Here is a 25,233-nt window from a genome sequence, read left to right as displayed (position 1 = left end):
CGATGTTCTTGTTGTTTTACCGCTTTACCCCCTGGAGGATGCTTTTTGTCTATTTTTGTCCTTTTGTGTATCTATCACCATTGGTCGGAGTTTCTAGTTACTTAGTAATAACCTGAAATTTTGAGAGACTAATTCAAAATTTTGACTTAGGTTTGTCTGGCATTCTTTAAATAAGCTTCCATAAACAATGTTCACTTAGACACAATAAGATCAACATGGGCTTCAACGCGGAAATCAATGTGGTGACATGACTGTTACTACAGATACGTGTTTAGAAAAGAAAGCAAACACAGCCACAGTCAAAAGAGAAAAAATAAAACAAAACAGGCTATTTCTCAAAGCATAGCTCGACACCATTCTTTATACTGAATACATGAGATGTGTGCTTAAAGTGGCTGGAGGGCTGTTTTCCCTTCAGACTTTACGCTTGGCTAAGCTCATCCCAGATAGATTTTTTAAACTCATTCCAGCCTAATCATTGTTCTCCATTATGAGCACTGTGTTCTCCATTATGAGCTCAATAAAATAATGACTGCAAAAATAAATTAATACGTTTTTGGACCGTGCTGCAATGAAAACCACAATTACATAAATACAGGAAAAAAGGAAGTTATAGGACCTTTATTCACCTTTAAAAAAAGCTTTTCCAAGTGAATTTTTAAATTTGTAAATAAACCAGCCAATGTAAGTCTCTTAATATTAAAAAACACTGGCCTGGCCAAAATAAGGAACCAATCTGACTCCTATATACCCACAAATACACTTGCTTAGCACAATGCTAACAATAAGAATACACACATTACGCTTAAGATGAACATCAAAGCTCCGAAAACGTCATCAGAACAAGTAATAATCACATGGACCACAAAAATCTAGCAATGTCCAGGAAAACTGTTACAAACATACCGTGCAAACACACAGGCACCCACACATGCATGCGCACACACAAACCCGCTCTTGTCCCCTTGAGGCCATCATTAGGTGGATCAAGGTCACCAGACACACGATTAAGAAGATCAGGTTAATGCATTTCATAAATACATGCACCAGTTATTAAAATTAGATGTAGATTATAAGCCTTTATTAATCTAAACCATGCAAGCACACACACACATACACACACACATGCACGCACAGACAAAGGTGGGAGACATTTGATGTTACTCATACAGACATAACACCCTGAGGTTGTAGGTTACTCTAAATGGAACATACATAGAGGATAATCTTGTGTCTTTCTAGCACACACACACACACACACACACACACACACACACACACACACACACACACACACACACACACACACACACAACTGCTTACAAAGCTATTATAGCATTTCTGTGAAAACATCACACTGCAGCCCTAAACCGACTCTGTAATCGTATCTTTAATCATAATTAAGCACCTAAATGAACTTTGCTGAGCTGGTTAAAAGTTGTTTAGTGTGCACTTTCTTTAATTTTACCGTGACAAAAATATCCATTTTGCTTTACTTGAAAAACTCATGAGATGCTTCCAATATTCGAGACCGTGGAGGCATCTAGCAGGTTAAATGAGACGTGTAAATCTAATTACGCCCTCGGCCACGGCAAACGTACTCCATCACGTAACCTGCACCAACACTGCACAATAATATTTCTCTGAGGTCAGGCAGAATGCGCTCGAGCTGAATCAGCACACTATAAACCATAACTAAAGTATCTCAGATGACTAGTTTCCAGATGTGAGCCTATACGTCAGACTGTTTCAGCTGCTGAAGGAGTAAAATATGACAGCGCTCCTAGGGTGGTGCATCACAGCTGCCTGTTCAAAACAAAAACAAAACAATAAGTCTGAAAGTAGCCGTTCTTGATAAATCAGTTTGCAATCTCTTTTGTAAAATGTGTCTAAAAAGAAGAAGTTTGATGATCAGACAAAGTACAAACAGCGCTGCACACGTTTGGCTCAGGAGCCCCACCAGTCTGCTCAGTGTTTGTTTTCTTGTTTCTCAGTGCTCACACTTCATATCTCTGCTCTCCTTTCACCTCAACCAGTCTAGGCAGCTGTGGCCCGTGCTGAGTCTGGTCCTGTCTGGGATTTCCTTCTAATAAAAACCAAGCTTTTCCTCCCACCTGTAGCCAAGTGCTTGCTCAACAGGGAGGATTGTCGGATGTCTATAAGAGGCAGGTTTTGTTATGATTGCTTCTATCCTTAAAAAGACATGAAATGAACTCAAACTTGTAAACTGACATAAATTTCTGGGCTGAACTTTAAACCATCAGCAGTTTTGATGCTCTCATTTTCAGTTTGGACTGGCCTCCTCTAGAGGATGATCTGATATCCTCGTGTTGGTGTTGTTCCCAGACCATCATGAAAATGTTGTTCCAGGTTCAACATTGCAAGTGACCAATCACATTGTTGTGACGTTATTCTTTTGCGCGCCAAGCCATTCGTGCATTTATGAAATTCCAATGTTGCAAGGACAATATCAATTCTGCTTACTGTTTATTAAAGGGTTACGGTTAGGGTTAGGGTCAGGGTCAGGGTCCGTTGATCAGCGGACAGAGGCGGTTTCACGCAGCTTTAGTACAGTTTTTTGTTTTACGACGGTTTTTCCCGAAGTCGCAAAAGTATGATGTCACAACATTCTGATTGGTCACTTGCAATGTTGATCCTGGAACAACATTTAGTATGATGATCTGGGAACAACACCAACACGAGGATATCAGATCAACCTCCTCTAGTGGCCTCCTCCAACATCCAAGGAAAAGGTTTAAATGTCGTGCTAGAAACCTGGAGAACTGCTCCTGAAGATTGGCAGAAGTCAGGTGGTGTTCCCATATAATGACTTTCAAGCATGTAAGAATTATACAATGCATTTGCCTTATAACCTGCATTTCTATCTATGTTTGCATGCTTCAATAAATCGTTGCAGCTATTTTCCAGTTTCCTAGCAAAACATAAAGAAATAAAGGCTATCTCAAGACCTTTGTGCAGTGTGCGTATGGTTGCACAACACTTAATGAACTGCAACCCATTAAACTATCAATATTCCAAAGTAGTAATAACAACATTTGACAACCCTTATGAGTTAATGAGGATAGTAATTATACAAATATTTCAACAGGTTCAGATAAGTCCAAGAACAACAAAAAAATAACCTCATCCTATCAGTGAGTCATCTTCTCATGCAGTGTGTGTTCTCAGGAACGAATGAATGCTGGCACAGACTCTCTCATTATTTCTATCATAACAAGACAGCAACAAGCAGACTGACAACTTTTCCACCTCCCTGTTGCAGCAACTGTACAAACCATGAAAGGGCGCACTAGCTGAAACAATCCCGCTCCGTATACAGCTTCTCTTCATTTATCTGCCAGCAGCCAGCTTTAAAGTTGTACCTCTGTATGTCAGTGCATATTAACTTGCTAAAATAACTGTCTCACATTAGGGCCTGCATCATCTTGTGTCAGTGTTACAGTATTTGTCTACACAGTGAGACTAGAGGCAGCATCACCCTGCATGCAGATGCTTAGCTGAATGGATCTAGCAACCGAGTCGGGTGACATAACATAAACATGGGGCAATATTAATGAGAAACTATTTATAGCAATGTCATTTTTCATAATGATAAATATCAGCTTCAGTTTAATTCTAAGCAAAACTCTCCTTGTCTGACACAGCTTTGAGAAATCAGACCACCTCCAAATCGCCAGTTTTTTGTCACTTCATTAAGCAACAATTTCCTGACCTTGTGCCGGCATCTGACTCTCCTCACTCCTTCTAACTTTCCTAACAGTCTTTCACTTCATCCTGCCTCCCTTTTAACTCTTCTCCTAAAATCTGTTTCTCCATCTCTCAATTTCACTGTCACTGCCTCCTTCCTTTCATTCTTGCATCGCTCCTTCCCTCCTTTCTTCCGTGTCTCCTGCTGAGATGAAAGTTAGTTATGGGAAATGACCTCGCGCTGAGTTAGTGCAGTAACAGCCTATCACGTTGTAACTAATGTGACCTCTGACCTCTGGATGCTTAACAACAGACCCGTGCGCATGGTACAGTGCTCACAAATAAGCAGGGCAAAAAAAAAAGGAAATATATACACATTTTCTTTAGATCACTTTACAAATAAAATGTGAAATCGCTGTATAAGAAGCAGCATTTTTAACATACACACACTCTCACATGCCCCGAGTCTGCCCCAGCCCTGACATCACACACCACATCAAAGCAGCTTATTGCTGAGCAGTAAAAGTGGCACAGTGGTTAGAATTTATTCCCTTGAGTCAGACGTTTACTCGCTGCTTCCCTTTCTTAATGAGCCTCTTACAATAACCCTGTCACTTACTGAGCCAAATTACTGCTACCTAAATGAGGGGCTGATGGTACATCTGTGTGTGTGTGTACGCATGTGTGCATGTGTGTGTTTCCGTCACAGTCCCTTCACCATTTAAGGGCACCTGTATGTGATTTAACGTCCCACATGGCCTTCCTCCCAAAGTACGCTTTTACCTTTTTACTATCCAGTGAAAAGCCAAAGGAGGGCAGAGCAGGAGAGAACCACGAGCTGTAATGATGGAAGAGGAGAGAGAAGTAGAGGAGTGGCGAGGCAATAAAATAGAAATGAAAGGAGGAACGGGAGGACTGAGAAACCATCGACGGAGGCAGAAGCAGACACCGAGAGGGAGGAGGAAAAGAGTAAATTATGTGGCTGTAATCTCATTTTAAGAGTCTGATAAAGCTTCTCTGTGTGATTTTGTGATTTAACGTCATAACTGATAGACACTTAGTTACAAAATTACCAGTTCAAAGTGAAAGAGAGGTGGATGTTGTTTTTCCTGATGCTTGCGGATGCAATACACAGTATGGTGTTTACCATTGATTAGAGTGGGAAGATACTTCACACTGGCCGAGAACCAGTTGGAAGATCTGCTCCAAATAGCAACTGGAACCACTATTTTTACAGCAAAAGAATTGAAGTGATGTATAATACAAGTCCTGTTGTACACTCTGTTGCTGTTCAGTTTCTCATTAGCATTCTATTCAGTAGTGCAGTGATGCTAACCAACACAGCTAACGGACAAGGCTTAACAGCCTCAAAACTAATGGCTAGCTTTACAGTGGTGTGGCAGGGCGTGGTTCGTGGTGTGGCTGCAGGGGAGGCTGACACACCGGAGCTCCGTCGGCTCATGATGTCTCCCCTGTATTAAACGTGCTGGGACCTGAGGGGGTTGTTGTTGTTGTGTGTGTAGCTGTCGGCTGAAAAGCTGCAGCCGAGTGTGTTGGACTATACAGCAAGCGAATAAAGAAGTGCGCTGGAAAGTGCAAGTATGTGGTAGGGTCCGTCATTCGTGCCACAAGTGACTACAGTGTAGATAAAAGACGTGACATCATGTGCACATTGCTTGAGAGTTGTGATGCAATCACCATTTACACTATTCGCAAACCAGTCGGGGAATGCACATTTTCCCATGGTTCTAGATGTCACAGATCAGTCTCTGGGCCGAACTGACAGGAGACTGAATTAATGTGAATGAGATTAAATAAGCAACACAGAACAAAGTGATAGGTCACCATTTTTGAAATGTTACATACAAAACAGAAACTTTAGAAGAAAAATGTACAATTTTTAAGAACTCATCCAATTCCGGGTCACGAGGAGCGACAGTCTATCTAAGCTGTCATTGGGTGAAAGGTGGGGAACACCCTGAACAGGTCACCAGTCTATTCCAAGGAGAGGGACACAAAACCACTCTCATTGTCACAGCTACAATTAAAGTATCATTGATTAACCTAACAAGCATGCCTTTGGACTTTTGAACCCATGCAGGCACAGGGAGAACATGCAAACTCCACACAGATGCTCTTGCAGTGAGGAGACAACACTAACACTGTACTGCCTTGGGGTCTTGGTGTACAGCTGGTTTACTTCCAGCAGCTGAACAAGGATTAGAAGTGCTTCAACACACTTTAATGGTTTACTGGAAATGCTGGAATTTGGCTACTTAATCAACCACAATTCCATCTGCAACCTCTTCAGTAAAAGGAGACAAGTCACCGAGAAAAAGGATGTGCAAAAACTCACTGCAGCACCAGAACAAGAACCACGTTCTGACCCACGTTCAGGGTCTCTGTCCTCAGAGAGGGACAAGAAGATCTTGGAAGATCAGATCCCGGAGAGTGTTGTTAACACCGGAGAGTTAACATCTTGATGCTATGTAATCCATAGTGAAATCGATTACCTTAGTTTTTCATGTAACATAGTGCTAATTAGCAGTAAATACACCGTCCTGCTGAAGCCGATCAATTTTAATTAATATTAAAATCCAAGCCAAACCAAAATCTAAATTCTCACTTGATGGAAACTTGATGGAGACATGGTTGAGGATATACTGTTAGTATTCAAGCTTGGGGATGCATAAATGTCTGTATCAATTTTCATGACTACCCTCTGATCGCTATGGAGATATTACTTGAATCTGAATCAAAGTGGTGGACGGACAGTTTCATTCGGTGTCTAAAAATGAAATAATGTCAGATCTGCAGGCAAGTTACATTAGCATAAAGTGTCAGCACTTACAGTCATTGTTCGTCTTTTCTGCCTACTATGCTATAAGCAGTCAAAAGACGAAGAGAACAAGGAAAAAAAAGAAAAGGAAGGAAAGGAAGAAGAAAAAGATACAAAAAGAAGTTTTATTTGCCACAGGTAAATAAACTCCATATTTATTATCTTCAACAGAGAGACATGTTTAGGGAAAGATGAATGCTAATATGCTCTGACAATGTGCTTTAATTTAAATGAAAATGAAAAGGAGGGTTTTAAAAAAAAGACAAAAGAAAAACAGCTAAACAGAGTCAGAAAAAAAGAGAGGGTGGTGCAGGCCAACTCTAGTTTGGGAGCCTTTTCTTATTTTGTACAGCTAGTGAACTTAAAATATCCCACCACCCATAGTCCAGCTCGGTGTGCTGCTGCTCAGCATGTGTGTGTGTCAATGTGTGTGTTCACATGGCACCAGCACTGCTGCATAATGCCATAATTCTATGTCATTTCTTGGAGTAGTTAAAGGCTCTTAAGCTAACTACCACTTTTCTCCCCTTCACCCAGTCTGTGAAAAAATCCCAGCACGTGCCAAATGGTGTGTGCCACGATGCACAGAGTCAGCATCTTTCCATGTGAGTGTGCACATTTGTGCAAGTATGAGGATAACTCTGGGGAGGCAAAGATCACTTCAGCTACTGCAGCAACTGTTTCACTGAAACAAACCAAAATGAGAGCTGTAATGAGAGTTTCTCGGAATGTAAAGACGTCGAGAAGGGCAAGATTCAGAAAAATCCAGAAACAAATATGCAATGACTCAGTAAGTATGTGTGTGTTATTCCCTCAGTGGTCAGCGCTTCAGAAATCATGCTGTGAGCTAAGAACTGCTAACACACAGATTAACAGGCCAGGATTAGCAGGAGATTAGGCATCAGCCCCTAATCCAACAGCATGGCGTTGGCGGCGGCAGCGGTGATGATGGGAAGGTAGTGAAAGAGGTGGCAATATATTATTGTGCATGTTTGCATGCGCGCAAGTGTGGAAGCTGGTTAATAAGGGCACAATAGAGGCTGATTCCAGCGTCACTGTCATTTCTCAGCAGGGAACATCAAATCCCTGCGGTTGGGCCAACATTAGGTCGGTCGTTTCCAGGTCATGCCTCGAAATGAGGGAGAAGCTGACTGAGCGTGACGACCCCCCGATCGGTTTTGCACTTTCACATCACAGGAGTCAGATGTTCAAATAAAGCAATAAACCCCATCTGCACTCAGTGTCGTCAACAAGCTCCTGTTAAATATGCACCATTTCGAATAGTTCATCCGGTGAGCATGGGGTTGGGGGTTAGCGTGACGGGTAGCGTGTCAAATAAACTGCTCCCCTCAATATGGTCTCTGACTTATTAAGGGCTCCTTATCACACTGATGTTTGTTCAGTTTGTTTTCATTAGCTTCTTGCTATGAAAAGTCTGCCAGTCATCATGATTGATAGCTGCTCTGAATCACAGAGACACCTGTTCAGGACCACAAGAGTGCGATTGGACTGTTGTGTTCATTAACCGTGCAGGTTATAGTTGTCTGTTTCAACCTACAAAACTTATGACTCAGGATGTTGAGTGATTCATCTGCTGATCAGAAGGTCGGTGGTTTGATCCCTGGCTCCTCCAACCTGCAATGTCCAAGTATCCCTTGGACAAGATACTGAACCCTTAGTCACCCCTCATGGAAGCTGAGTGTGTGAATATTAGGTTAACAAAGTGCACTGAGTAGAAAAGCACTATGTAACAACCAGCCCATTTATCAAAATGTGTTGTTCCTTTTCTTAAATAAGACAACTTCTGAAAGAAAAATATCTCCAACATGCTTCCTGCAGAGTCCAGAACAGGAGACGTCATGCAGTCAACATTTAAAAATCTCTTTGCACTTTCAGTCACTGATAGCGTTTAAGTGAAAAGTTGGAAAAATGCAAAGCATCTGTTTAAATTTCACTGGGAGCACATCTTCTGCTCAGTAGTTTACTCACAGAAATTCATCATTATGTCTCCCACAGTGCCCATGGGCAAGGCTCTAAAGTGTTGCGCCGGAGCTGCTACACAAAACGAGGTACATTTCAAAATGTTATACGGGCACCCCTGTGTATCGTCAGAATATATAACGTACGCATGTTATGAGCCGAGGAGCCGCTTTTATGCAGTCCGCCACCTCTATCAAATAAACGTCTCCGTCCTTCCCACCAGCAAGCATGTAATAAACAGAAATGCCTTCAAATAACAATAAAAAATAACAGAAAATAACCTCCGAGCTGATACTCGGGAGGTTAAAATGATAAAAAAGTATGAGGATGTTCGGAGCGTGGCGAGGCTCAGAGAAGCAGGGAGACAGCAGGCGTGCACAGGGTTGGGATTTTCACAGCAACAAGTCTAATTATAGGCCTATGTTTATGCCTCATGTAGAAACACCAGGAAGAAACCCACTAATATACACAGCGATGGATATTTTAGATTTCACATTCTTTATTAACCAACCGCACCATTTTATCTCTGGGGGGCTGACAAGCTGTTTTCATTGTGTGAGTGTATGTGTGTGGTAACTTTCAACAAACCGCCAACTTGCTCTTTCCACGAACCGCTGGTTTCTGGCGTGAATGCCGTACCGTAACTCTCATTGATTTTGACCTTTGAAATGCACTCGTCTGCCTTAAAATCAATCATTGTTTTTTACTCCAGTAACGTTATCAAAAAATGATCACGTCCTTAGTTGCTGTTGGAAACGGGTACCAGTCTGTCAGTTTTGCCTTCTGGATCCGTGACGGATAAACCTCCCATGGATACCCTGTCGCACTCAGTCAGATCCGCCTCTGATAATACTCTGCACCAGTGATCCTATCAGCATGGCTGGTGTGCGTACGTGGCTGTGACCTCTCTGTTAGGACACCGTGTGGTCAACAAAGACATCCTCTATTCAAGCTACTAAACTGATAAAACCCCACAGGGAGTCGGTAAAGTCTTCCCCTGTGACAGATTTGTCACTTCAGTAACTGCATAGTCACAGGTTTAAAGAGATAAATGCTAATTATTTTGAGTAGCATGTTATGTACCATGTTGTCATTTTTAAGTATGATATAGCTGTTCTTTCTTGGCCTCTTTTCTTTGTTGTAGTTTTGTTAACTTTATTTTTTTGGACATGCTTTATCAAAGACACGGTAATCTGAGGTCACAGGTCTTGATCTTCATCAGGCTCAGACTCAGACTCCTGCACGCAGCCAACAGTGATGTCATTACTGCTGGCGAGCAGAGTAGGCGGTGTTGAAAGAGGAAGCTGACTGCAGAAACCTGTGTTTGATTGACAGCTTCCAAAAATCGCTTTTGTATTTTGTCAGCAGCAGCATCTATCACTTGGGAGAAGACTGCAGACTGTCATGTGTGCCTCTAACGCACATATAAAAGGTTATGGTGATGTGTTAATGTCCCGGTTTGTGTGTACAATGATGATCTATCATAGCTTCACACCTCATGCATACATTAACACATTTTACTGTTTTTAATACAGTAAATTAACTAGAATAAAATGACGAACTTCATGACGAACTGAGGATTTCAGTCATACTGCACTCCCTCCTGTGCCCACAGCCTGACAAGAGCTGATTTTGTGTCCTCATAGATTCTGTATTTTTGCAACAAGAATCAAATAATAGATGCAATTTTAAGAATTGTTATCCAGGTAAGAGTATTTCTGGATGAAACATTTCAGATATATACTTTTGTTCAAAGGTTTATTTGAGATTAATTTGACCATTTCTCTTTTCGCATTCACTAATAGCTCAGTCACAGTTGTAGCTGTAGTTGTAGATATATGGCAACCTGCTAGCAACAGTTGCCTGGTGAATGTCTGGCAAATGCTTGCAGTTGCACAAGTGGCCTGGTGGGAGGCAACCTGTCTGTAAACATCGGCAGTCTGGTTTTGAAATGACTGCCGTGACTCTCAGCCAGATTGGAGAAGCTTCCCAAATAACTTTCAGTTACTTTATAAATGCAGAAAGATTACCAGATTACATTGCAATCTATCTGAGTCAGGCTGCACGGATGCAACACATCTCTTTGCAAACTCGCCTATTACACTGCTATATAAAGTAAAGCTTGCTGAGCAGAAATTTGCACTAATTATTTCACTATTTGTGGAGTAATATCTGAATTTCTCTTCTATGACGTTCTGGCTGGACTTTAAATGCTATGTATTTAGACATTAACAGGTGCAGCAGGGTTTTTTTTTAATGATTTGTTGCATTTAATCGGCATATTATCGCAAAAGGATTGCATATAATTGCCAACTTGACTCCAATCAATCGCAACATCATAGCATTTTCACTACATTTTATTATTGTCTCGGTGCACCAAACTCACTAATGCAGTTCACGTCACTCGGTTACAATAATTTTGGTCATGCAGCTGTCTCATTTACTGTTTTCACTAGTGTGACTTTAGCATGATTGAAACAGATTTTCCTGTGGCCAGAAATGGAATAATGTATTAGTCACTTGGATTCAAAACATAATTAAAAAACAGTACTGTTACTGTAACTAATTACATTTTATCATCAAGATAACACAGCACTGACCCTGCAATATGAGCACCAACATACACTGACAGGAAGTTCAACTCTCTAGTTGAAGCTCCGTTTGAAAACGAGGCAGTTTTTCTTCTTGCTCTGCAGGAAATACTCGACTTCCAACAATTAATCCTCGTAAAACCTAATTAATAAGATGTTCCCAGTGGCAGCAGCTCTGCACCGGTGAGCCGGACTTTCAGCGTTTAGCGGAACAGAAAGCAGAGCGCTGTAATGCCTCAGCATACACTCCCTGATGTGTCTGTCTAAACGTAACCTGCTGAGGGGACTGTACTCGCGTCCTTCCCTGAAATCACAGTGTGTGATGCTTAATATGCAGAAGTGCGTGCCGAAATGCCGAGTGTGCACGCCAAGTCGGCAGATTGCTTCCACTCCTGCCGTCTTTATTCGCTGTAATGAGAAGTTTAAAAAATGGTTTGATCGAGTGTACTGTGGAGGCCTGGGAATGCACTGAAGTTATTTTATTTGTCTGTGTTGTTTTTATATTCTTTTTCTTTTTAGAAATAATCAGTTTCCTTCATTTAAATTCAGGCAGTGAACATAAAAAAACTACAGTTGGCTTTAATGAAAAAGAAAAATTGATAATAAAATTGTTTTCTGTGCTGAAGAAAAATTCAAATTCTTTTCAAATTGCTTGATTTGTCCGACTGACATTTTTAGAATTTAAAAGGAACTAATAGATGATCTTTGATTAGTTATCGCTCTCAACAACAAGATGAATAAGCATCAGTATAACATCTCCTTATGTACCGAAGATGCCTGTTATCCACACGAGCCAACTGCTGTAAATCACCATCCTGTCCACAGACATATATGTGTATATATGGAGCATATGCGTAAACAGCCTTGACTCATAAAGCAGCTGAGCAGACACCACATCCGACAAACAAGTCATCGTTTCATTTCGAAAACAGATGGATGCTCAACTCCTCAAGTGGAGGAGGGGAACATGAGAGCAGGGCTGGGAGGAGGAGGAGGAGGAGAATGTAAAAATAGCATCTGATAAGGAGGGGAGAAGTAACTGTTCAAGGGAGGGCAGAGAGAAGGAGGAGGAGAAGGAGAAGAGGTGTAAAGTGGAGCGTGGGGGAGAGAAACACAGAGGTTACCGAGAAGCAATCCTGATTTGTACCACCATTGATTTTAGGTGTAGAGAACAGTTTATGCTCTCACTCCTTCACAGTTTAAAAAAAAAAAAAATCCTTTTACACACCACTCCTATAATATGTGATGATTGTAGTGGAATGCAGTGGATATTAGGGATAGGATGGGATGCAGACAGACGATCCACTGTGGCGACCCCTAAAGGGAGAAGCCGAAGGACAAAGAAGAGGGCTGAAATGAAGTGGAGCTTTATGACTGACTGCATTCAGCAGTTTACCAGAAAAAATTATCTTCTTGAGTCTTTACACATTATATACACGGCACCAGGCAAACATTTGGACACACTGCAATTTCACATCTTTTACAGAAAAGCTCTTAAAAATCTTTTTTATGTTACTGCATCAAGTCTGTGTCAGGTCTGGTTAACAAGTCTTGACTAAAGCTATTTCTACAACTCTAAAAATAGCTGTGTTTCTGTGTTTATTACATCAGAAAGCAGAACGGACCATCCATAAGCTTCTCCAAAACAAGAGAGCAGTAAATAACTTCACTTCTGAGAGTTGAGTCATAGTTTATAAGCTACTGTTTAATAACTGTCTGAAAGTGTCATTAATAAAGTGTGTATGGATGCGGTGCCATAGCTACAGAGAGGAGAGAGACTATCTAGTTCTAAGGAACAGCAAACATAATAGAAGAACTGAATTGACACAAACTGAAACTAATGGAATCACCTTGTGCATGTATCTGAACCAGCCAAGAGACATAATGTCTCCAGTGTGACCTGGTTGTACACCAGTGCCTCCTCCCAGTCGGACATGCCCAAAGCACTTCACCAAGGAAAGCAGTGTCATAAGCTCACTGTACTCCCTCAAATACTCAAATACTTTGATCTCAGTCTTTTGGTCACCGGCCACTTGTGGCCACAGATGAGGGTGAGGACACGGACTGACTGGTAAATGGATAGCTTTGTTTTCAAGCTCAGCACTCTCTCTTTACCACAACAGGCCATTACAGCATCTACTTTACTGCAGATGCTGCACCAATCAATCTGTCAAATTCTCACTCCCTGGTTCCCTCACTTATGAACCAGTCCCAGGGGTACCTGAACTCTTCCACTTGAGGCAACAGCTCATCACCAACCCAGAGTGGACATTCCTCCATTTCAACTGAGAACCATGGCCTCAGCCTTGGTGCTAATTCTCATTCCAGCTCCTTCACACTTGGATGCAAACAGCCACAGCGTGAGCTGAAGGTTGCTGCTGGATGAAGCCAGCAGAACCAAAAAACTCCTGACGGCACCTTGAGAAGGGCGAGCCTCTCATCTCATCCACAGCACACTGCGTGTTTAACCCTAATAACATCCAAGCAAATATCAACACACAAGTGAACACGGCACTTGCTCAAGTTTTCAGTGACTTACTTCGTATTTTTTAAATATAAAACCAACAAACTATAGTAACCTTTTAAGTAATGATGTGCTCGGAGGCACCGCTCAGTTGCTACAGTAGTAATCAGGTTAGCATCAAACTAATGATAGCAGCAATGTACGTCAGCTGATGAACACTTCAACTTTTGCTCCTGGCGCTGCCTCCTTATATTGAGAATATTACTCTTACTAAGGGAAAATCTGGGAGAGGGAGGGAGACGGGGGGGGGGGGGGGGGGGGGGTTAACAAGCTAACGCTTTTCCTGTAGAGGTGCTTACTCATCCACCAAACAGTGTAGGCCTATTTTAAAAGCATTAAATATCAGGGCACCACAGAAGGATCAAATATGGAGCACAGGAGACTGCATCTGCATCAAACCAATTGTGACAACATTTCATTTTTTGTGAAGGGAGGATAACAGGAAGGGGAACCAAGTACGAGCCTCCCTCCTTTGCTCATCGTCCTCCTCGTCTGCTTTCACCCTCTTCTGTTGCTCCTCACCTCTCTCTCTCTCTCTCTCTCATGTCACTGCATCAGACATCATGAAAGATTCACAGCTCTGCTTTTAACAGCCAACCAAAGTCCTCTCTTTCCCTCACACACACACACACAAGTGCACAACCCCTGCACTCATACATCTAAAGCTGTCTACAAAAACGACAGACACCAGGAGAGAGGCTAAGGAGGCAGAGAGAAGTTAGAGAGAAGCACTCAGAGCTTTGGTGCAGGTTTGTGCGAGTGCATGTATGTGTGCGCTGCGTATTTGGTGTTCCACATGGTGAAGTATGCTGTGAACGCCTGAGTGAGCATGTGATGTGTGACAGATGACAGACAGTATCAATTTCCTTCCTCAAGCACATTCGTAAACGCTCGTACACACAGCGGTTTCACAGATGCTGCGAGCAGAAAAAATACATAAGATTCACACCTGCTTACATTTCCAATGCAGTTTTCTCTAACTTTGTGGCACCGCACTATTATCACAGTTAATGTAAACTATAAAATATATAGAAAAAGCATTTATAGGTAGGAAGAATGGGAAAGCCATAATATATCAATATATTTAACCAGCCATAATGGTTAGAATGGGGAAGAGTAGCAGTTTTGCATATTGTAGTACTTTATGCAAAACTGACGAAACACCTTAAGCCAAATCCTTTGTAATACTGTAATATTGTATAGTTTGCATACTTTAATACTGCAGTGGCTGCACATGGTAGTAGTCTACACCTTCACCTAACAAGTGAAAGATCCCTGATTTTATTTATTAGGCTGTGTTGCTGTACACAGTTTGTCTTTAAGTATTCTTTATATGATGGCAGGGATACAGCACCTGATCATTTTCCATCATCAACTAATCGATCAACAATGTTCTCTGTGAATAAATTAATCTGTAATCTAATCAAATGTCAGAGAAGATTAAAAACATCGATGTCATTTAGTACCTTGTGATTACACTTACTTATATAAATGACATTAGCAAATGATTAGCGGTGAGTTGCTGCATCACTCGCATAGACATGTTGACAATCAGGCAAGAAAACAAAAGCAAAAACTAAACTAGAACTTGAAATCTAAAAACTAACGGCTGTAAAATTGCTAGTATTGTACACACTGTAGGGTTGTCAAAAAAATCAATTCTCAGATAATAATCTATTTTTTTTTTCTAAAAATACAAAAAAATTACTGGGCAGTTATTATTTGCAACAGTCACGTGTTCGCCTCCTCCCCTCACCAACAGCTGCAGACATGAATGGTGACTGACGCTCAGTCATGTTAGCATGAGGTTAGCATGATGTTAGCATGATGTTACAACACTTTATGAGCACTACTAGAGGTCAATAAAGCTTCCTTTCCTAACCCCCCCGAAGTATATACAGCTATCATGAATGTTAATCTGGCCTGTGTACATCTTAATGCCTTTGAGCTGTTAGCAATTAGCAATTAAAAATACTGTTGTTATTTTTTCTGTCGATTTTTTGCTTTTCTTTTGTTCTTTTTTATCTTTATCCTGTAGTCTTGAAACTGAAATTGAACATCGGCTATTTTCCTGGGAATTCCAGTATCGTGACAACACTGATGCACACTGATATTTTTCCTGGTGGAAAGACCAGTCAGCTAAATAATATAGACAAGCTTCAGTATGAGACTGCATAATTTCTCTAATTGGGTTCATGAATTAAGCTCATATTCTTTAGCGACCAAGCAGAGAATTAGTGCCGCCAGCTCCAATGGAAAGGATGAGAAATAATTACATTTTAAACAAATAGTGACGAAAGCTGGATTTAAAATAAAGAAACTAAAGCCTGGCACTGCACTCATCTGACTTCTGAGGTGTCCAAAAAAAGTTGAGACGCCATGTAAAATGTCCAGTTTTACTTAAATAAAACAAAATAATTGAAAACATTTTGTTTTCATTTTCACACACAAAAAAGTTTTGAAATATGTTTGCTAGCTTCAGTCCTTGCACTACATTTTATTAGCATTTTGCACAGAGTACCAACACATAACTTTTCAGCTCCTCCCATATTGTCTTTCAAACATTCAAATAATGTAACAAATACTCAAAATGTAGGCCACACAAACCCACGCACACCGACACAAACGCATCAAAACTCAATACCTGTGAATTGCGCAGGTTATATACGCTGTATCTGTTTCTGTGTGTCACTTGATCACATGGGTGTGTGCTGCTCTGCGCAGACAAAGCATTTGTGAATGAAACTTGGTGTCTTCCTTGAAGAAGGTGTTGGTTTTCACTGACTTTTAAACACACACACATAGACAGATACACACACAGGCTAGGCTATAGGATGAGCTGGCCTTTAACTATTGACCAGGTGAAGGATACATTGTATAACAAGAAGAGAAAAAAACGCTTGCAGGCAAAAACACAGACAGGCAGACATCAGGAAAGACGACTTCCATTCATATGGTGTAAAACCTAAAGGACAATGGATGTCAGCAGAGTCTAAGAGTCATTTTGGGTTTTCTTTTTTTAAATTCAGGGTAAAAATGTAAAGCATCTGTTCCTCGTGTTACACAGATTTTACTCTGGAACTATGATTTTCTCACATGTTTAATCCTGGAAAAAACATGATTATTTTCTGAATGTTTTCTAGATTTTAAATACAAACCTAGAGATCTAGAAAAAGCTACAAGCCACTACAATTTTTCATTCATTTCACTCATTGTTTTCACTTTGCATGGCTGCCCTGTGAAAGAGACTGGTTCTCAATGGGACTTCCTGGTTACATCAAGGTTGAACAAATAAATTGCACAATTTAAATCCTTCCATTCAGGGCTGACATTTTGGCTTTTTTCTTTGCATTCATTGTGAAAATTGGACTTCTTGCCATTTACGTTTGTGCTGGTTTGGAGAAATAGATGAAGCAGCTAAATACGCGTCATTCAATCGCAGGTTGGTGTTACTCACCTGTGAAAATCCATGTGAACGAGATTATGGGGAGAAAAAGCAAACAAAACTTTCATCTACACATCGATCCATCCATCTGTCTATTGTTGCGATTACCTTGATTGTGGCGAGTGATTTGTAGGGTTTTTCGCTCTAATATTAATAGAGTCTTTACCTTATGCCTTGAGGTGACTGTTTTTGTACATATTTAAACAACATATTTTCACAGGAAGAGAACTAACCTGAGTGACATTAGCCATCGACCACAACCAGCTGAGGGGGAGGGGAAAGCGAAGAAAAAAGGAGAGCATAGACAGACAAGGATGAACTATGCTTATGGAGTGATACAAGGGGAGCACAGAAGACATAGTTTATGCTCCCAGCAATCTGAGCCTATAGCAGCATAATTAAGGGGTGTTTCAGGGTCACCTCATCAAGCCCTACTTACAAATTTGCCACTAAATGTATGCAACATTGCAAAAGAGTCCAATGTACTAAACACTGAATTCAAAAATGTTCATTATCTTAGCGTAACTAACAAGAAACTTTTCTAATTAGACCGTAACAGAAAGTGAAGTTGATAGGAACATCATTTGCTCTCACTTTTGACCTGACGATGGCACTAAATCCTAAGTCTGGGGCTTCCCAGCGTTATTAAAACCCATCCTGTAGGGAACATGAATGTTGGCTAAAACATGCTGATATTCTCTGAATTCAGGTATGCTTCTGGTTCAGTTGGGTAGGTGCTGCTGTTAGTACTCGTTTCTGGGCACAAAACTCCATTTTATTTGCTGAATCTATGTACTAATATACTGATTTGTCACCCAGGGAAGTCTTCTAGCTGAATTACACTTCCCAAACATTGTTATGCTCTGCAGATAACGCTAACTGTGAACTGCTTATGATTAGCAACAGCTGGGTCTTGTCCCATATCATTAGGAAAGTGTTTGTTCATCCAGATGCGAGTCTGCTGCATGCGCAGGAAGGCCACAGGGCTTAGATATTTAGCTTGTTTACTGCCCTGAGAGATAATAAATACATTAGGAAGGCAAGTAAGGCTCAGTGTGCTAAATGACCAAATATTGCTTATGACGATCACGTTGTCGGTTTTCCTGGAGGACTTTTTTTTGTATAACTTCATTATGACCTGTATGGCGAGGGTTTGTCTGCATTACTGTAATGCATGCTTGAAAACCAATCCAGAGTGCAAACAATGAAACAAAGAGACAATATATTGTATCAAACATTTAACATTCCTAGTGTGCAGAAGAGGTATGGAAGTAAACAAAATGAATTTGTTGTGTTGTATCTACTGTGTTTTTCCAATAGACTGTATTAATGTTTTGTTCTCAGGTTGGACATCCTCCAGAGTGCGGAGGGCCAGATAATCTAAATTGACCCACCTAAGGTCCCTGAAATGAGAAGGACTGAAAAGCCCCTGTTGTGGGGAAATCTTCCCACATCTCTGTGCCCAACTGGTCGTCAGTTTTAATGAGTTCTGGGGAGGCAGAACTCTTGCGCAAATAACTAGAGCAGCTCAAGGTCCAAGAGACTGAAGCATTGTGTTCTTCATCTGTCAATAAAAGATGAGCTTTTAATGGAAGAGGAGGGAAAATGTCGTGTCGAGTCTCTTTCACAGTCTTCCACTAAACACAGACAGACCTTGAGTGACTCACTCACTGTCTCTGGTTGTGGGTTTTTCTCCCCCTTCTTTCCTTTTCTCTCTATTTTCACATTCTTTGCCTCACTGTTATCTATTTTCTGGTTTCTGTCTGATTCACACACACACACACACACACACACACATCCAATATTAATAACTCAGCCGCCCATAAGTGTGCATTTCCACTGACACAACACAAAATGACCTTCAGATCGCAGACGCTGAGCACACAAACACACCTTGCTCTCCCCTCGCTTTCATCTCCTCTGCACGCTCGCTGCTGTCTGTCCATCTTTAGGTGAAATAAGGGAGGAGACAGAGGCCGACAGATGATTGCCTTAAAGGGGACAAGAGCTCAATTTCACTTTCCCCAAGGCCAAGACACTTTTAATCTGCATTTATGGTTTGCAGCAGCCAAAGAGACAAGATAGAGAGACTTTGATGTGTGCTGTCTGACTGACAGACGAGAGATCAGGCTAACTGATTACTTTCACTGCCTGGGTAATTCACTGATTGACTAAATGCATGATTGCCTGACTAGTTGGATGACTGACTGACACGATGAGAGTACAGGAATGAAACAAAAGAAGTAAAATGAGTGTAAACCACGTCTTCTTTTATTCAGCTCATCGGCAGCTTATGTTGTGCGATCGCTGAGCTGTAGCTAGAGCTGTGATTGGATATTGCCCCAGGCGAGCCTAAATTATTAGTTTATGCAAATTCCAGCATCTACTGGGTCTCACACACACACACACACACACACACACACACACACACACACTACACCTGCAGTCCATCCACAGCAAGGTGGACAATGAAAAATGCCCCGGGACACAAGTCTGCATCCGCCCCCTCTAGGTTATATTAACAGTTCTTCACACCTGGAGCACAAACACCAGCAAACACAAATATATAAAAACAATGAATAGATTGGAATGGCTCCACAAGACACATGGCTCACACCCACCTGCATTTCTGCCCTCAGCAGACAATGAGCATACCCTGAAGGACTGTAGACTGGGAAACACTGAGATGCTGAATGAGGGGGGTGTATAAGAGTGCACAGAGAGGCTGAACAGACGCACAATGAGGCACACGAACTGGGATGCAGCATAATAATAAACCCTCAGCAAAGCTGCCCTTTGGGAACATTTCTTTTTTTAAAAAGAAAAAGAAACCTTAAGCTGATTTATTAACATAGATGGAATTCCCATTCACGCAAACCACAATAAAGCACTCAATGTTTATGAATAAAAATGATCTAGCACAGACTATGTATAATGCAACAGAATGGCATCCTGAACAGCCGCTCAAGAATCCCACAAAATAAGGCAAGGCACGAGGGGGGTCATTTAAGAATTATGTCACAACATGCTGTAATAGTTGGAGCGATCTGAAATTTTAAAAAAAATTATGATACAAAAACTTGACTTTATCGTTCCTGTGGAGGGCGTTAAGTGTTGTCCTCTTTGTTACCACCAAAACAATTAATGAATTTAAAAAACAACTACAAAAAACAACCAAAAAAAACTCACCGGAGATCTCAGTCTGAGGAACCCTTTCCGAAGTGAACCCTTTCCCGGTGTAGAACTGCCGCAGGTCGGAGCAGCTTCTATCCGCCCCGGCCACCGGGCCCGGTGCGGCACACAGACTCACCAGCACACAGAGAAGCACCGGCAGACGCATCTTTGGAGGTGTAGTCCTTTTTCCTCACACGCAGAAAATCCCCGACAGTTTTTGGATTAGACTCTTATCCACAGTGTTTAGTTGCCTTTTCTCTTTTTTAATATTATGTTGGTTATTATTCTTCAGAGTTTGGGGGGAGGCGGGGGGGTCTGCGAACAAACAAAAGCAACGTGTCCCGTTCAAACTCCACTCCTCTTAACTAAAACACACACATACACACTCACTCTCACACACACAGCCACGGGAGAGGAGGAGGCGCCCGTGGCAGCCAGTCCGGGATGTTTGTGCGAGAGACGAGGGGCTGCGACGCGTGGGACTGTAGGTGTCAGATACACCGTGCTGCTCCTCCTCCACCTCCTCCCTCTGCTCGGTGCTGCTGGTTGTGAGCTGCAGAGATGCGAGAGACAAAAGAGAGAGAGATAGAGGAGGGGGGTGCGACAGAGTGAGCGAGCAAGGAGGGCAGGTGTCAAAGCCGGTGAAGCTCCGCGGTCTGACTGTGCAGCTTCATGATTATGGAAAAAGTGCAACAAAGATCAAAATCAAAAATCAAAAATGTTGCTCTGAATGCGGCTTTAGACAAGAGGAGACATGCCCGGTCCCTTTTCCAAGCTTTGGGACAATGAAATGTGTGTTGGTGGGACGGGAGTGTGCAGCAGTCCGTGCTGATGCTCTCTCTTTCTCTCTCTCTCGTTCCCTCTCTTTGTGTTGGGTTTTGTGCTGCACTAGCCGTGTGCAAAACAGTGCCACCTGCAGGTCTTTACAAAAAAAATATAGCACAGAAAACGTCGTCCAACAGCACACACTCGCTGGCCACTTTATTAGTTACCCGTGTTCAACTGATCCCTCGTGTGAATATCTGATCAGTGCGATTAGACGCGCAGAGATGCTCAAGCTGAGTTGCTGAAGTTCAAACCCAGAATACGAATGGGGAAGAAATCTGACTGAAGTGACTTTGAATGTAGCACCAAACTGCTGATCTGTTGGGATTTTCCTGCACAGCCATCTGTAAGGTTTATAGGGAATGGCCTGAAAAGAGAAACTATAAAGTTAACGTAGACTCACCGGGTGAAACTGCTTTGTTGAATTCAAAGATCAGAGGAGACTGGTCAAACTGTTTCACAGTATCTCAATTAACTATTCTGTACAACCAAGATATGCAGAAGAGCACCTCTGAATGCACAGCACGTCAAAGAGTTCTTCTAGTATTTTTGTTGCATTACTCTTCAGGACAGAGAGCTCAGATGTTGCACATGAATATGCGAAGCCTCTAGGGGTTACAGCTTCTAATGCTTCTATTTAACACTGGAACCACTTTGGACATGACCTTCCACGTCTGCTCCTGTTGTTGCTTCAGCCCCTGGTACTCTCTTTGTCTGATGTCATTGTCAGCTGGAATTAATAAATCTATGTAAGCTCCCTCTGTCCTCGGCTCTTGGCCAACCACCACTATGTATGGTTGGTTGTCCAGCAGCTGCCTGAAGTCCTGCAGGGCCTTAGTCCTGTTGCCCTCTGACCACTTTCCCCCATAGCAAGCAGGTCTGACCCAGATCAAAGTTCAAGCAGGTCTGGCAATGATGGCACTATTTATGTTCCTATTTTCCTATTTTAGTTAGAAGACCCAAATGCCATGTTGCAATACTATACTGCTATGGTAGCCAACGTTTCAAATGCAGGTTTGACAGGTTTGTGAGTGTTCACTTTATCCAAAACCTAGCGACAGTTTACTCATCTTTGCCAGAGGGTGGCTGTAGCTCAGGAGCAGGTCACCTATTGATCAGAAGGTTAGTAGTTCGATCCCTGGCTCCTCAAGTCTCCTGTTAAGAGTGTGTCCCTACACACTGCTCCTCGGTGTGGCTGCAGAGAGAGCAATTTCCCCATGGGCATCAATAAAGTATACATTATTATTATTTATCTTATGTCCATGCTACCACATGCTGGACAGTCTCAGGGGAAACGTTGCACAGCTTACACCCTGGGTTCCTTCTGCTGTGGCAGATTCCCGCCTCTGTGGATCTGTTCTAATGTTGGAATATGCTATCCTTTTCTAGCAACCGGTAGGATGTCAGCCAGTTTTTCTTTCTGCCGATGAAACACCCCATGGAGGCGCGTGTCTTCCAGAGTATGTCTTCTTTTTCCTTGCAGCACTCAGGTAGCTCTGTACCCCGGGGGGCCAACTTCGTGATATATTCATGGATACTCATTCTTTCATCTTGAATAATGGCTCTCACAGTAATCCTCACCCTCCCTCTTTTCCTTGGTTATGGAGTCTTAGGTTGCTGGACTTTGTGTGGAACTGTCTGTACATTGTGAGTTTTCATGTCGTTTGGGCAAACTTCGATCACACAGTTTTACTCGCAGAATGTGCTATACAGTGTGGTACAGCAACATTGCTTGCTTACTATAACTGCCATTTCCATAGTGCTGCACTTACTAGTAACAATGACTAAAACTGCTGTTGGGAATATAAAAATGTAAAGTTATTAAGAGTCATTAAAATTGATAATAGTCTCTGTGTTTTTAGGCTTATAAGACGTTTTGTTAATTTGAATGTTTCTGGTTCAGAACCTACTTTTCTTTCTATTTTCTCAGGCATCTGCTGGCAATAAAATAATATTTATTCCCATTAGTAGAAAATAACAGTTTACACGAGGAAAGAGAGTATTGGTTTTATTATCCTCATTTCATTTGCACCACCCAGGACTAAAATGATAAATGGCAAATAAAACAACAACACTCACAGAAAAGATCTTTGCATAAAATCAAATGCAAGTGTGGGAGTTCATCTGCAGCCATAAATTAGAGTACAATTAGAGATGAGGAAAAAATAAAAAATGTGAAACTTTTTAATGATTTGCTTACACGAGAGTAATTTGATTTCATTGTATAATTTATTGTGTTGATGTCAAAACCACTTGGATTTCAAATGATTGTGTGTAGATAGATTTACTATGCACATGTTAAGGGAAGTAAAATTGTAATACACATTTTAGCTGGAAAATCATACCTGTGACATTAACAGAAAGGTTTTGTTTTTGTTTTTTAAGATATTGTGCAACATTCTGCAGAAACCTCTGCCAGGGACTTTCAAAGCTTAAGGGATTTGGATGATTCCTCAGTGACACAGTGTTCAGTTGGCCCGCAGCTGGCAAATATTAGTCCAATGGCTGCCACAGAAACATAGTGAGGTCAGATTCAAGAGTATATGTGAGCCTTCAAGAGTTTTTTCTACAAGTAAATGCATGAAAGAAGACATATTATGTACACAGAAGAAATTAGCCTTCAGCAAAAAACCCTGATTCATGGAGGAGTCCCAAATGTCTCGTGTGCCACTGTAGGGAGGTCAGTGGCTGGTAGAGATTCAGTGCCTTCCTCCGGCTCAGTTTGGTGTGGCTGGTGGATGTGACCAATGAGCTGTCAGACCCGCTCCAATCTTCTCATCCAACATCCTCCCCCAGCAACAGCATCAGCAGCGCCAGGTCCTCAAGCTGACTGGAAAAGGTCAGTGGCAAGCCTGAAATTTGACTGACACACCAGAAATGCAACTACAAGGTAATGTAGACGTGGCACACAATGTAATGTTGAGTCCCATGTGAGTGATGCTACACAGATTAGACTTTTAGAGCATGTGCTACTACAACTCCAGTTCCCAAAATAAGGACAGGACGCTGTACAAAATGTAAATAAAAACAGAACGAGATGATTTTTAAATCTTACAAACCCATATTTTATTCACAATAGAAATTTGAAAACATATCAAATGTTTAAACAGAGATTATTTCATGAAGATATATTAGCTCATTTTGAATTTGATGGCAGTGAAGTGATTGAAAAAGGTTGGGATGGGGGAGGAGCATTTCACAATAAATTAGATGAACTGGTCACAGGTCAGAAAGAACAGTTTCAGAATAATGTTTCTCAACATACAATTGCAACAACTTTGAATATCTCACCATCTACATGATATCAAAAAAAGATTCAGAGAATCTGGAGAAATCTCTGTGCGCAGAAGACAAAGTTGAAAGTCAGTATCGGATGCCTGTGATATTCACGCACTCAGTCTGCACTGCATTCAAAACAGACATGATTGTGTCACTGTCAGTGAACACAGTTTGCATCCACAAGCAGAGGTTCAAGCTCCATCGGGCACAACAGCAGGGCTACAAGAAGAAGCAGAAGAGTCGGTGTGCTGAACTGGCCAACCTACAGTCCAGACTTTTCACCAACTGAAAACATTTGGAGCATCATAAAACCAAAAACACTATAAAGAATAGTAAAAATTTCAGCAACTGGTCTCTTTGGTTCCCAGACATTTACAGGCTGCTGTTAAAAGACGAGAGGATGCTACACAGTGTTAAACATGGCCCTATCCCAACTTTTTCCAAGATGTGTTGCTGTCATCAAATCCAAAATAAGCAATTATTTTTCTTGATATATTTTCTGTTTCTGGGTTTTTTAACAAATCATTTTACTCTGTTTTTTTAAACAACATCTCAATATAATCCTCAAGAACATCAGCTACAGTTGTGTGCTGTGTGCTTCCAGCTCATGCCATATCTTATCACACTGATCTTGACTCTGAAACATTTACATATGACAGGTGTGAATGTGAGTAGATGTACATGGACCCCATCATTTGGAAAGCGAGTTTTGGACAACATTGTGCTTCCCACTTTGCCGGAACAGTTAGAATTTCAGGAGGACAAAACTATTATGCACAAACTAGATCCATGAAGAGATTTCTTGTTTTGAACTTGACTGGCCTCCATTAAGCCCTGACCTCAGTTCCATCAGCACCTGCAGGATAAA

General features: G+C 41.5%; 1 protein-coding gene across 1 annotated transcript in view; it reads right to left on the bottom strand.

The window, feature by feature from the left end:
- gpc1a (glypican 1a) overlaps nucleotides 1-21,084 on the bottom strand; it is a 44,247-nt gene extending 23,163 nt beyond the window's left edge. Inside the window, exon 1 of the mRNA XM_026146833.1 lies at nucleotides 20,277-21,084. Coding sequence (XP_026002618.1) covers nucleotides 20,277-20,427 — 151 coding nt within the window. The 5' untranslated portion in view covers nucleotides 20,428-21,084. The remainder of the gene's footprint in view (nucleotides 1-20,276) is intronic.
- Nucleotides 21,085-25,233: the final 4,149 nt, after the last annotated feature.

Source organism: Astatotilapia calliptera, chromosome 17 (genome assembly GCF_900246225.1).
Source record: "Astatotilapia calliptera chromosome 17, fAstCal1.2, whole genome shotgun sequence".
Classification (NCBI taxonomy): domain Eukaryota; kingdom Metazoa; phylum Chordata; class Actinopteri; order Cichliformes; family Cichlidae; genus Astatotilapia; species Astatotilapia calliptera.
This window is presented reverse-complemented; position numbering and strand designations above follow the sequence as displayed.